Source organism: Pseudophryne corroboree, chromosome 5, assembly GCF_028390025.1.
Source record: "Pseudophryne corroboree isolate aPseCor3 chromosome 5, aPseCor3.hap2, whole genome shotgun sequence".
Classification (NCBI taxonomy): Eukaryota; Metazoa; Chordata; class Amphibia; order Anura; family Myobatrachidae; genus Pseudophryne; species Pseudophryne corroboree.
The window spans coordinates 608,242,562-608,257,251 of NC_086448.1; the positions used below are offsets into that span (position 1 = coordinate 608,242,562).

The 14,690-nt window shown below is 47.2% G+C and overlaps 1 protein-coding gene across 2 annotated transcripts in view; it reads right to left on the bottom strand.

Annotated features, from left to right (window-relative positions):
- VAPA (VAMP associated protein A) overlaps positions 1-12,228 on the bottom strand; it is a 161,216-nt gene extending 148,988 nt beyond the window's left edge. Inside the window, exon 1 of one of the 2 annotated variants that reach the window (XM_063923459.1) lies at positions 11,884-12,228. In XM_063923459.1, coding sequence (XP_063779529.1) covers positions 11,884-11,968 — 85 coding nt within the window. In that variant the 5' untranslated portion in view covers positions 11,969-12,228. Of the gene's footprint in view, positions 1-11,699; positions 11,817-11,883 lie in introns of those variants that run through there. The other variant, XM_063923460.1, reaches the window with a different exon arrangement.
- Positions 12,229-14,690: the final 2,462 nt, after the last annotated feature.

Genomic DNA, 14,690 nt, shown 5'->3' on the forward strand with positions numbered 1-14,690 from the left:
ATGAATAAAGACCTTTTCTTTAAAGGTCTATCGTTTATATCGTCCAGATCAATGAATGATGCGCGCACCCGCAAGTCGTTCTCGTACATCCATAATCTACCCAACATTCAGCTCAATGTTAATTATATCTTTGAGCTGCATGTCTGGGGAGTGAGGGGGTTGACGTCACTGAACGATATCATATATTGATATCGTTCAGTGTGTATCCACTGACTATCTCCCCTAATTAGCAATATAACGCTGATTGCCAACTAGCTGAGGTTGCCCAGTGTGAACCTGGTTTTACAAAAGAGACATTTAAATGTGAAACTGGACATAACTGAGCAACCTTTCATCCAACTGACTAATTAGACCAATTAAACAATCATGAAGTTGATCTCATACAATATCCAACTTTCTCCATCAGACCTGCTCGACTTGTAGCGTAAAAAATAGTTGGACATAAATAATATCTTCCCATATATTCAGCAGGTAACACTACTGAACAAATTAAAAACAATTCTCTGCATCTGTCATGTTAATGTGTTTTTGCTTAATTTAGGGATTCTGAATTTCATGGACAAATCATATTTTTTTTCTATAATGTCACATTTATTAGAGATACACAAACAAAAGCAGTGATGAATATATCTGAAAAAAAGAGAAATGAAAATTTCAATTCATCTCTAGAGCACAGAATTATTCTCATTGTATTAATATATAAAATACCAATAAAACTACAGAAATACTGTGAGGGATATCCTATTAGCCCTGGTAAAAAAAAATTGGACGATTATTCCCGATGTTTCACTGATGATTTATTTATTTATTTATTTACAGGCTATCCAGATTGTTCGCCTGTAAAAAAAACAAAAAAAACAAATGGCCTATCTCCCAAAAACACACAGGTTCAGTGAAATATGGGGCTGTTTCTGGGGATTTGGTTCGTCTGCCTCAAAGTCCCCGATGACCACGGCAGCAGGCTGGGGCTGCAGGCATGGTGCCGCAGACCAGAAGCTGCCACTCGGGGCGGTGACCCCCAGCGGGGAAGCCATGGCAGCGCCGTGATCGCATCCCCCCCTCGCCCCCAGCAGCGGTCACATGACGGGGAGCGGGAATGTGACCAGGGGTAGAAGCGCTGCAGCGGGAGCTGTCAGCAGCTGGCACCCGGTGCAGCACCACGTAACCCCCGATAAACCACCGCTCATGCTGGCTTATCGAGGGTAATAGGATAGCCCCCGGGCGGGACAACCAAACGCCAGAAACTTAATCCAAATGAGCCATAATGTAACGGTTAATAAAAGATGAAATGTAAAGTCACTTTGCTTTAGGCTCAACCAATAGAGTGCACTTGACGTTTCTCTCCAGCAACATAAACACACCGGACAAAATAACATAGAATGTGGAAAGACAAGTGGTTTAAGTTCAACAACGTGGGTTGTGAACATGCGTGTAGATGGTGACACTAAGGGGGTCACTCAGTTGATCGCTCGCTAGCTGGTTTTAGCAGCCGTGCAAACGCTATGCCGCCGCCCACTGGGGAGTGTATTTTAGCTTAGCAGAAGTGTGAATGCATGTGCACTCGAGCTCTGCAAAAACAGTTTGTGCAGTTTGAGTAGCTCTGAATCTACTCAGCGCTTGCGATCACTTCAGCCTATTCGTGTCTAGATATGACGTCATACAACCGCTCAGCGAACGCCCAGTCATGCCTGCGTTTTTTCAGACATGCCTGCGTTTTTGCAAACACTACCTGATAACGGTCAGTTGACACCCAGTAACGCCCCCTTCCTGTCAATCTTCTAGCAGCCGCCAGTGCGAAGAAAACCTTTGCTAGAACCTGAGCACAATCACAAAGGGCTTTGTACCCGTATGTCGCGCATTGCGGGACATACGCATGCGCATAAGTGTTTTTTCACCCGATCACTGCGTTGCGAAAATCTGCAGCAAGTGATCAACTCGGAATTACCCCCTAAGGACCTAATTCAGACATGATCGCAGCAACGCAAAATTTTGCACAGCTACGATCAGCCACCCTGACATGCTGGGGGACGCGCAGCACAGGGCTAGTCTGCCCCGCATGTCTGGCCCTCCCCCCGCCGCACAGGTACAAAAGCATTGCAAGGTGGCGACGCTTTTGTATCTGAAGAGTAGCTCCCTACCATCGCAGCCCCTGCGCACTTGCAGGGAGCTACCAGTCTCTCTCCGGGTCGCAGCGGCAGCGTGTGATGTCACGCCACCACGGCCTGGACCGCGCCACTAAAACTGCGGCCCAATGCCGTCGGCACGCCCCCTCCCACCCAGCGAAAGCCTCTGCCTGTCAATCAGGCAGAGGCGATCGTTGGGCAGAGATGCCTATCACATCTCTGGCATGCGCCAGCGCACTGCGGCGCATGCACAGTTCAGACCTGATCGCCCGCTGTGTGAAAACGCACAGCAGCGATCAGGTCTGAATTAGCGCCTAAAACTATTGGATGATACATTGTGAATTTCTGAGGTATTAATACGACGTGAATATGTTCAGATATTGATTTTTTTTTCACGTGGAACCATGCAATGTACACGTGACGTGACTGAGTGTCCTTAGGAAGCCATTGTTTTTGGACGAAAGCATGGCCATAGCCTGGTGGAGGTGGCAGCGGCGTTTGTTGGTGTGCCCTTGTAGACAGTGTATCCAACTACAGTGGAAAAAGCATGGACACCAAGAATCTCAGTGGCGGAACAGTGGCTGAAAGTCTATCATGACAAATCGGAACGCAGACATTTAGGACACCAAGCAACCACCAATCAGTTCTAAACGTGTCAGGGACTGCTCCAACAGAACAATGCTGGACGCAGCCAGTCCCAAACTCCCAGATCTGTCGAACTGGAAGGCCACTTGAGAGCACATCAGTCTGGTGGTCTGCAAACCAATCCAAGCCTTACGCCCACTGCTCTGCTGTTAAGATTCTTGGTGTACATGCTTCTTCTGCTGTAGATGGATACTACTCGCTATGTTTGAGGGTACACCAACAAACACCACCACCTCCTCCAAGCTATAGCCATGATCTCTGCAAATAACAATGGCTCCCTTTTACCACTTAGTCACGTCACATGTACGACCCATGGTTTCACCTTAAAAATAAATATCTCAACAAATTTGCATTGTATCAATACCTCAGATATTCACAATGATCCTCCAATAGTTTTAGTATCTATTTACAAGCATGTCCACGTCCCACAATGTTGAACTTATACCATTTGTCTTTTCACATTTCATATTATTTTGTCCGGTGGGTTCCTTTTTAGGATGAAACTCAGTTGTTATATTGCGACTGATCGCCTGTCTAAAAGTGATGAGAGATCGGGCGGAATTCAATTGCGCCTGATCTTTAAAGTGATGAGAGATCGCAAGGCGATACTCAATTGAACTCTTTTAGCATGGCTATCGTGCCAATAGAGGTCGGGTTTAGCTGCCAAAGTCGTGGGCACGATCGCGAAAAGTGCCGGATGGACGCCCAAATCTGATTACTTTTTGTACACTTCAGCTCACCAGCGTCAAAACTCGACTAAGCTAACGGGTGCAATTGCGAAAATTCCCGTTTGGACGCCCATTTCTGGCTGATTCAAATAGCCACAGTAAACTGAGATTTTACTGCGGTTAACCTTAACGAGCATATCGTGGGTTATTTTTGGCATGTCCACCACTATTCAATTAGAAAATGCTTGCTGTGGTAGTTCTACAGTGCACAACTTTGAGGGGGTGCATGAAGAAGTGGGGAAAGCACCCTGAACCCCAGAAGTGGGTAACAGTGTAGAATGCTGTAAGTGACAATAAGCAATGTATTTGAGTTTCTTAAAAAGTGTCAAAACGGCTCACTTAACGTTATCAATGTTTTAAATTAAAAAAAAAAAAAAGTAACAAAGATTGGGCTCGATTTCATTCAGCACGAATTGAAAAGCGCCGGAAAAGAGCTCCCAGAGTTATTCAATTCAGCGCGATGTTATGCCTGTCTAGAGGATTTCTTCTTGCACACTTCTAGGGTGCAAGCAGAAATCAGACAAACTACTGATGCAATGGTGATTTCTGTCCTCAGCGTGGCGGAAACAGCATCGCGCCAGGCACTTAAGTCGGAGAATGATGGTTCTCGTAACTAAACACCATGTTTAAAAAGGCGCGAGAACTGGCATTTTCTGACATAACAGCGCACCAAAAGTTAATAGCTCCGGGCGGTCCTTCCTGGCACTATTCATTTTGCGCTGAATTGAATAGAGCCCGATGTTTTCACTACATTACAGTCTCGAGAATATTTTGGGGTAGAGAAAAATGCAGCAATGAGATTTTTGACAGCTTTTACGTTAAAAAAAAAAAAAGAAAAACGTAAATGGGAAAATACACTTGTAACTCCCATCAACAAGTAAAAAAAAAAAAACTGTCCCATCAATACATCTTAAAATACATGTCCCACATCATGATATCTGTTTTTCCTTAACTTGTTACAGAAAATCACATGAAAAATAACAGCATTACTCTTCAAATGATGCTATTTAAAAAAAAACCAAGTGAAAGTCCTATTCATTGGAACTTGGGGTATTTTGACATTTTAAAATAAAGATTTTCCCACACTTGTCACCAACTCATTGGCTGTGAGCTAAAACTAACATGATTAAATTCAGATTTCCTAATTGAATAGCCAAAAGTCACTGCTGTGGGAGAATTAACACCCTTAACGGAACCTAGGGCTACCTGAAGCTAAACCTAAATGATTGTATTTCCAAAAATAATGTAAACCATGTAAAAATGATAAGAAATTCATATCGCATTAAGCTTAAAAAGTTTTAATACTCAAAGATAAATGTAAAATAAGATTTTACTTACCGATAAATCTATTTCTCGTAGTCCGTAGTGGATGCTGGGACTCCGTCAGGACCATGGGGATTAGCGGCTCCGCAGGAGACAGGGCACAAAAATAAAAGCTTTAGGACTAGGTGGTGTGCACTAGCTCCTCCCCCTATGACCCTCCTCCAAGCCTCAGTTAGGATACTGTGCCCGGACGAGCGTACACAATAAGGAAGGATTTTGAATCCCGGGTAAGACTCATACCAGCCACACCAATCACACCGTACAACCTGTGATCTGAACCCAGTTAACAGTATGACAAACGTAGGAGCCTCTGAACAGACGGCTCACAACAATAACAACCCGATTTTTTTGTAACAATAACTATGTACAAGTATTGCAGACAATCCGCACTTGGGATGGGCGCCCAGCATCCACTACGGACTACGAGAAATAGATTTATCGGTAAGTAAAATCTTATTTTCTCTGACGTCCTAGTGGATGCTGGGAACTCCGTCAGGACCATGGGGATTATACCAAAGCTCCCAAACGGGCGGGAGAGTGCGGATGACTCTGCAGCACCGAATGAGAGAACTCCAGGTCCTCTTTAGCCAGGGTATCAAATTTGTAGAATTTTACAAACGTGTTCTCCCCCGACCACGTAGCTGCTCGGCAGAGTTGTAATGCCGAGACCCCTCGGGCAGCCGCCCAAGATGAGCCCACCTTCCTTGTGGAATCGGCCTTGATAGATTTAGGCTGTGGCAGGCCTGCCACAGAATGTGCAAGTTGAATTGTGCTACAAATCCAACGAGCAATCGTCTGCTTAGAAGCAGGAGCACCCAGCTTGTTGGGTGCATACAGTATAAACAGCGAGTCAGATTTTCTGACTCCAGCCGTCCTTGAAATATATATTTTCAATGCCCTGACAACGTCCAGCAACTTGGAATCCTCCAAATCGCTAGTAGCCGCAGGCACCACAATAGGCTGGTTCAGGTGAAACGCTGAAACCACCTTAGGCAGAAAGTGAGGACGCGTCCGCAGTTCTGCCCTGTCCGAATGGAAAATCAAATATGGGCTTTTATACGATAAAGCCGCCAATTCTGACACTCTCCTGGCTGAAGCCAGGGCCAGTAGCATGGTTACTTTCCATGTAAGATATTTCAAATCCACCGATTTGAGTGGCTCAAACCAATGGGATTTGAGAAAATCCAAAACTACATTAAGATCCCACGGAGCCACTGGGGGCACAACCGGGGGCTGTATATGTAGTACTCCTTTTACAAAAGTCTGGACTTCAGGAACTGAAGCCAATTCTTTCTGGAAGAAAATCGACAGGGCCGAAATTTGAACCTTAATGGACCCTAATTTGAGGCCCATAGACAATCCTGTTTGCAGGAAATGTAGGAATCGACCCAGTTGAAATTCCTCCGTCGGGGCCTTCCTGGCCTCACACCACGCAACATATTTTCTCCAAATGCGGTGATAATGTTGTGCAGTCACCTCCTTCCTGGCTTTTACCAGGGTAGGGATGACCTCTTCCGGAATGCCTTTTTCCCTTAGAATTCGGCGTTCAACCGCCATGCCGTCAAACGCAGCCGCGGTAAGTCTTGGAATAGACACGGTCCCTGCTGAAGCAGGTCCCGTCTTAGAGGTAGAGGCCACGGATCTTCCGTGAGCATCTCCTGAAGTTCCGGGTACCAAGTTCTTCTTGGCCAATCCGGAGCCACGAGTATCGTTCTTACTCCCCTTTGCCGTATAATTCTCAGTACTTTTGGTATGAGAGGCAGAGGAGGAAACACATACACTGACTGGAACACCCACGGTGTTACCAGAGCGTCCACAGCTATTGCCTGAGGGTCTCTTGACCTGGCGCAATACCTGTCCAGTTTTTTGTTGAGGCGGGACGCCATCATATCCACCTTTGGTTTTTCCCAACGGTTCACAATCATGTGGAAGACTTCTGGATGAAGTCCCCACTCTCCCGGGTGTAGATCGTGTCTGCTGAGGAAGTCCGCTTCCCAGTTGTCCACTCCCGGAATGAACACTGCTGACAGTGCTATCACATGATCTTCCGCCCAGCGAAGAATCCTTGCAGCTTCTGCCATTGCCCTCCTGCTTCTTGTGCCGCCTTGTCTGTTTACGTGGGCGACTGCCGTGATGTTGTCCGACTGGATCAACACCGGCTGACCCTGAAGCAGGGGTTTTGCCAGGCTTAGAGCATTGTAAATCGCTCTTAGCTCCAGTATATTTATGTGAAGAGACATCTCCAGGCTTGACCACACTCCCTGGAAGTTTCTTCCCTGTGTGACCGCTCCCCAGCCTCTCAGACTGGCATCCGTGGTCACCAGGACCCAGTCCTGTATGCCGAATCTGCGGCCCTCTAACAGATGAGCACTCTGCAACCACCACAGAAGAGACACCCTTGTCCGTGGAGACAAAGTTATCCGCTGATGCATCTGCAGATGCGATCCGGACCATTTGTCCAGCAGATCCCACTGAAAAGTTCGTGCGTGGAATCTGCCGAATGGAATCGCTTCGTAAGAAGCCACCATTTTTCCCAGGACTCTTGTGCATTGATGCACAGACACTTTTCCTGGTTTTAGGAGGTTCCTGACAAGTTCGGATAACTCCCTGGCTTTCTCCTCCGGAAGAAACACCTTTTTCTGAACCGTGTCCAGAATCATTCCCAGGAACAGCAGACGTGTCGTCGGGGTCAATTGAGATTTTGGAAAATTCAGAATCCACCCGTGCTGTTGCAGCACTACTTGGGTTAGTGCTACTATGTCCTCCAGCTGTTCTCTGGACCTTGCCCTTATCAGGAGATCGTCCAAGTAAGGGATAATTAATACGCCTTTTCTTCGCAGAAGAAACATCATTTCGGCCATTACCTTGGTAAAGACCCGAGGTGCCGTGGACAATCCAAACGGCAGCGTCTGAAACTGATAATGACAGTTTTGCACCACGAACCTGAGGTACCCTTGATGTAAAGGGCAAATTGGGACATGCAGGTAAGCATCCTTGATGTCCAGGGACACCATAAAGTCCCCTTCTTCCAGATTCGCTATCACTGCTCTGAGTGACTCCATCTTGAACTTGAATTTTTGTATGTACAGGTTCAAAGATTTCAGATTTAGAATAGGTCTTACCGAGCCGTCCGGCTTCGGTACCACAAATAGTGTGGAATAATACCCCTTTCCCTGTTGTAGGAGGGGTACCTTGACTATCACCTGCTGAGAATACAGCTTGTGAATGGCTTCCAATACCGTCGCCCTGTCTGAGGGAGACGTTGGCAGAGCAGACTTTAGGAACCGGCGAGGGGGAGACTTCTCGAATTCCAACCTGTAACCCTGAGATACTACCTGCAGGATCCAGGGGTCCACCTGTGAGTGAGCCCACTGTGCGCTGAAATTCTTGAGTCGACCCCCCACCGCCCCCGAGTCCGCTTGTAAAGCCCCAACGTCATGCTGAGGGCTTTGCAGAAGCCGGGGAGGGCTTCTGCTCCTGGGAGGGAGCTGCTTGGTGCACTCTCTTACCCTTTCCTTTGCCTCGGGGCAGATATGACTGTCCTTTTGCCCGCTTGTTCTTATAGGAACGAAAGGACTGCGGCTGAAAAGACGGTGTCTTTTTCTGTTGGGAGGGGACCTGAGGTAAAAAGGTGGATTTCCCGGCTGTTGCCGTGGCCACCAAATCCGATAGACCGACCCCAAATAATTCCTCCCCTTATATACGGCAATACTTCCATATGCCGTTTGGAATCCGCATCACCTGACCACTGTCGCGTCCATAAACTTCTTCTGGCAGATATGGACATCGCACTTACGCTCGATGCCAGAGTGCAAATATCCCTCTGAGCATCTCGCATATAAAGAAAAGCATCCTTTAATTGCTCTATAGTCAATAAAATACTGTCCCTATCCAGGGTATCAATATTTTCAGTCAGGGAATCCGACCAAACCACCCCAGCACTGCACATCCATGCTGAGGCGATGGCTGGTCGCAGTATAACACCAGTATGAGTGTATATACTTTTCAGGGTAGTTTCCAGCCTCCTATCAGCTGGATCCTTGAGGGCGGCCGTTTCAGGAGACGGTAACGCCACTTGTTTTGATAAGCGTGTGAGTGCCTTATCCACCCTAGGGGGTGTTTCCCAGCGCGCCCTAACCTCTGGCGGGAAAGGATATAATGCCAATAACTTCTTTGAAATTAGCAGTTTTCTATCGGGGTTAACCCACGCTTCATCACACACTTCATTCAATTCCTCTGATTCAGGAAAAACTACAGGTAGTTTTTTCAGACCCCACATAATACCCCTTTTTGTGGTACTTGCAGTATCAGAGATATGCAAAGCCTCCTTCATTGCCGTGATCATATAACGTGTGGCCCTACTGGAAAATACGTTTGTTTCTTCACCGTCGACACTAGATTCGGTGTCCGTGTCTGGGTCTGTGTCGACCGACTGAGGTAAAGGGCGTTTTACAGCCCCTGACGGTGTCTGAGACGCCTGGACAGGTACTAACTGGTTTGCCGGCCGTCTCATGTCGTCAACTGATTTTTGTAACTTGCTGACATTATCACGCAATTCCATAAACAAAGCCATCCATTCCGGTGTCGACTCCCTAGGGGGTGACATCACCATTACCGGCAATTGCTCCGCCTCCACACCAACATCGTCCTCATATGTCGACACACACGTACCGACACACAGCAGACACACAGGGAATGCTCTTATCGAAGACAGGACCCCACTAGCCCTTTGGGGAGACAGAGGGAGAGTTTGCCAGCACACACCCAAGCGCTATAAATATATAGGAACAACCCTACAGAAGTGTTGTTTCCTTTATAGCAGCTTAATATATCAATATCGCCAAAAAAGTGCCCCCCCTCTCTGTTTTTTTACCCTGTTTCTGTAGTGCAGTGCAAGGGAGAGTCCTGGGAGCCTTCCTCGCAGCGGAGCTGTGCAGGAAAATGGCGCTGTGTGCTGAGGAGATAGGCCCCGCCCCCTATTTCGGCGGGCTCTTCTCCCGGTGTTTGTGAGACCTGGCAGGGGTTAAATACATCCATATAGTCCCAGGGGCTATATGTGATGTATTTTTAGCCAGAACAAGGTATTATCATTGCTGCCCAGGGCGCCCCCCCCCAGCGCCCTGCACCCTCAGTGACCGCTGGTGTGAAGTGTGCTGACAACAATGGCGCACAGCTGCAGTGCTGTGCGCTACCTCATGAAGACTGAAAAGTCTTCTGCCGCCGGTTTCTGGACCTCTTCACTTTTCGGCATCTGCAAGGGGGTCGGCGGCGCGGCTCCGGGACCGGACTCCATGGCTGGGCCTGTGTTCGATCCCTCTGGAGCTAATGGTGTCCAGTAGCCTAAGAAGCCAATCCATCCTGCACGCAGGTGAGTTCACTTCTTCTCCCCTAAGTCCCTCGTTGCAGTGAGCCTGTTGCCAGCAGGACTCACTGAAAATAAAAAACCCAATAACTTTTTCTAAGCAGCTCTTTAGGAGAGCCACCTAGATTGCACCCTGCTCGGACGGGCACAAAAACCTAACTGAGGCTTGGAGGAGGGTCATAGGGGGAGGAGCCAGGGCACACCACCTAGTCCTAAAGCTTTTATTTTTGTGCCCTGTCTCCTGCGGAGCCGCTAATCCCTATGGTCCTGACGGAGTCCCAGCATCCACTAGGACGTCAGAGAAATATCATTAAATAATGGTCTATCGGAGAAATTCAACTATTACTCCAATTGGGTGCACACATTTCTACACTCTGCCTCCGGATGCAGTAAGCGGAAAGATGCGTGGTTTGGGCTCCCTAACCAATACTTTAGATGGGGCTCGCCACACTGTGTTTTGGGTGTGACAAGCACAATAATTGATGGGCACCCAAAATAATTAAATTGCTCTGTTGGGTGCAAATGCACGGAGGACATATGCATCACAGTGGGAAAGGAATAAAATCAACATGTTAGTGAGATAAGTCCCTACATACTTCTGACGCATTTAGAGACCGTGACACTTAAGTGCCTGGTGCAATGCTGTGCAGGAGTAGTCAACCTGTGGCACTCCAGCTGCTGTGGAACAACATATTCAAGACTGCCCTGTCACAGATTTAGCATGCCCTATCAGAAGGTCACTGCATGCTGGGATGTGTATTTTAACAGCCACAGGTTGCCTATCCCTGATTCAGACAACATAATGCTGACAAGTGCACCATGTCAACAGACAAAACAATGACATCCACAAAGTAGACTTGCTTTCCAATAGAATACATATTTTCTGTTGGTTTATTCAAGCCTGTATTAATGCAGCTTACTATCAGATAGTATAAATAATAGAAAAACAGAACTCTATAAAATGACAACACTTACACACATGTAAAACTACACAAGGCCCTCCTCCAATCACTAAAACCTTTGACACAGTTACAGACAATACAATATATTCCACTATAACTCTGGCTCCAATGGGTACTTTACATAACTACCATGTGCCCTCATCACATGAGGGAAGGAAGACTTTACAGTCTCATGATCAAATACATGGAGTGCCCTATAGCCTAAACTAAAAAAACACTAGCAGGAAAAACAAAATGTAGAAATGGAGACTAGAAGACAAATTTAAGAAGCATGAAATTAAACACGACGACCATACCATGTACTTCAATGACACACATCTACATATGAGCACATGCTAAACACCACACTGCAAGGATACTAACCTCCTGTGCAAAAGACAGGTATATATGCTATGGTACATGTGTGGTGGTTATCGCCTCTATCATACCTGTGGAGGTGTTACTGCTGTTTCATATATATATATATATATATATATATATATATATATATATATATATATATATATATATATATATATATATATACACACATATACACACACATATACGTACGTACTGCACATATATACATGAGAGAAGGGGAGAGAGAGACTGCCATCTCACTCCTCGGACACTGTTTGCCCCCTCTCCTGTAGCTGTAAGGCGGCTGACAACGGGGAGCAGGCAGTTGGCACCGGGAGGTGCGGGCAATGCAGTCGCCGGCAGCAATGACAGCAATGTGCCCCCCAGGCTGCGGTTACCTTTGAATTTGAGCTCGTGCGGCGGGTCGAGCACCAGGATCTGCTCGTGCTTGGACATGTTGGCCCCGCCGGTGGCAGCACACATGCACCTCTCAGCTAGAGCGCAGGAGAACAGATGCGGGAGGAGGCCTCGGAGGTGAGGCGCTGCAGCGGGCCCGGCGGAGGGTGACACCAGGCCGGGTGGTGAAGGAGACGCCGCGCAGGGGGGTAACGGGCTGAGCGGGGTCGCTGGAATGGCTCCACCCCCCGTGCTCCGTGTCACCGCTGACTCAACACACAACACAGCTGCGGCAACCGCACAATACCCCGGTCACGTCAGCGCCGGCAGTGACAGTGTGACGTCAGCACGTATCTCATCACAGCTTCACTGCCCACCTGCAGTCACGCCCACCAACCGGGTAACCACGCCCACCAACTGGGTAGCCACGCCCGGGTTAGTGTGTAACACTGTTTATACTTTTTTTTTTTTTATCAAAGTTTATTTAAAAAAAAAATGCAATTGCAACAACTCCTGTCTTTCTGAGGACTGACTTGAGTTGGCTTCCTCACTGCCAGCAATACATTGCATATTGCATTATTATTATTATTATTATTTTTATTATTATTACTACTACTATTATTATTATTATTATTATTATTATTATACCCTCCAACATGACCCCTTCCATCCGGCTCAGAATGCTCTGCGTCTCGACTTTCCCCTCAGGTTGTGATTGCCGTCACTTGTGTTGATCTAATTGTTGAAGAATATGTTTTTTGCTTTTATTCACAATCTGTTTTTTATTGAAATCAGCAATAATAAGAGAGCATAACAAATATCATGATACTAGTACTTACAGGACATGACAATAATAAACAGTATCATAAAAAGGTTTAAAAATCGTGAACAGCAATGAGATTGCCTAATAGTTCTGTGAAAATCAAGAACAGATTCAGGTGTAATAAAATACAATAAAAAAGAAGCTAGAAGAAATGTGCTGTAAAACAGTTGACGGCAAGCATAACCTGAGGGGTAGTCCAGGAGCAGAGCATTTTGAGCCTAAGGGCCTTATTTAAAGGTGGACGTAGCCGCTGCGTTTGCGCACACGGACGCATCCTGGGCAGCAGCTACAGTGTGCGTGAACGACCCTTCACTATGTGATTGCATCCTGACAGACGACAGGTGTCTGGGGGCTGTAATGTGCGTTGGGGGGGGGGCATGGCTATTGGCAAGGTGGCACAATGACATCACCTGTGTTTCCTGCGATAGGAAACATAGCACCGGACCGCCTGCATGCGCAACCACGCTGCGTAGGCAGGGGTAAGCCTCTATTTGAGGTTTTTGTGATGCAATTGAATTTGGGGGACGGCGCCACGCATGCTGGACGGCCTTGCGCTGTGCTGGTCAGCCCCCAGCATATGATTTAGTGGTCAGAGATTTTGCTAAGATTGCAAAATCTGCAACCAACTCTGAATAACCCAATTCAGATGTGCTTACAGGTGCTATCACCTTGGAAGCAGCAGTTATCACGCTGTATGGTAATGCAGCAGGAGGTGTCTTATTACAAGCAGACGTCACCTGCTGCAGTAGTGATCCAGCCTTCGTCCTAAGACACAGCATTGGATCACTAACCATCAGGCAGCATGCGGCACCCATGTTGATGCTCAGAGATCCCTGGCCTCTTCCCTCCCCCTAAACAGTGGCAACATGCACCCGTTTTTCACAAACGTCGCCGCCGCCTTAGACAGCAGTAGATTTTCAATCGCTGACAGTCTGCTGACATCCTGTGTCACAGGACCCATTCGCACACGCGCAGAATGGGTCCTGTTCAAAGTACCAAAAATCAGTACTTTTTGCAATGATGGGTGCAGCTCCAACCATATCTGAATCAGGTCCATTATACCTGGTGGAAGGGGTCATGTTGGAGGGCCTGCATTAATTACCATATTAGCCCAGAGCCGTGGTTCCCAAACGTGGTCCTCAAGGCACCCCAACAGTCCAGGTATTAGGGATAGCAGTGCTTGTGCACAGATGGTATAATCAAGCTGACTCCCTCTCAAGCTGTAGTTATGGGATGCAGTTAAAATATCAGCTGTTGGGATCCCGGCATTCAGGAGACCGACACCAGAATCCTCAGAGCCGGTGAAATACTGTCGGACGAAATTCGGACTTTCACAGGGTATCCCCACAACCGACTGGAAATATAACCTGTGGCGAGCGAAGTGAGCCACTGGGCCCGAAGCGTGGCGAGTGCAGAGTGCCCACGAGGGGAGTCGATGCCTTGCTGCTGGGATTCTGACAGACGAGATGCCACTGTCGGTATACTGACAGCCGTCATCCCGTCTGTCAGTAAAACATACCGGTTCAGTTATTACTTTAGCAAGTTACACTGGATAGATGCTGAGTTGGATGCAGTTTGCAACCAACTAGCATTATTGCATGTTGGCACCAGTAGCACATGCACCAGGTGTATGTTAGGCATATGTCACATATGCTTACACCCATAGGTGGCGATTTATATTTTTGCTGGTGGGTGCTCGGTGAGAGGCGACAGCGGGAATGAATGGGCGGCCGCGGCAGTGACTAATGCCCATTACACGTTATGCCACACACTGTAATGCCCATTACACATTATGCCACACACCGTAATGCCCATTACACAATATGCAACACACCGTAATGCCCATTACACAATATGCCGCACAACGTAATGTCTATTACACAATATGCCACACACCGTAATGTCTATTACACATTATGCTACACACCGTAATGCCCATTATGCCACACACTGTAATGTCTACTACACATTATGACACACACCGTA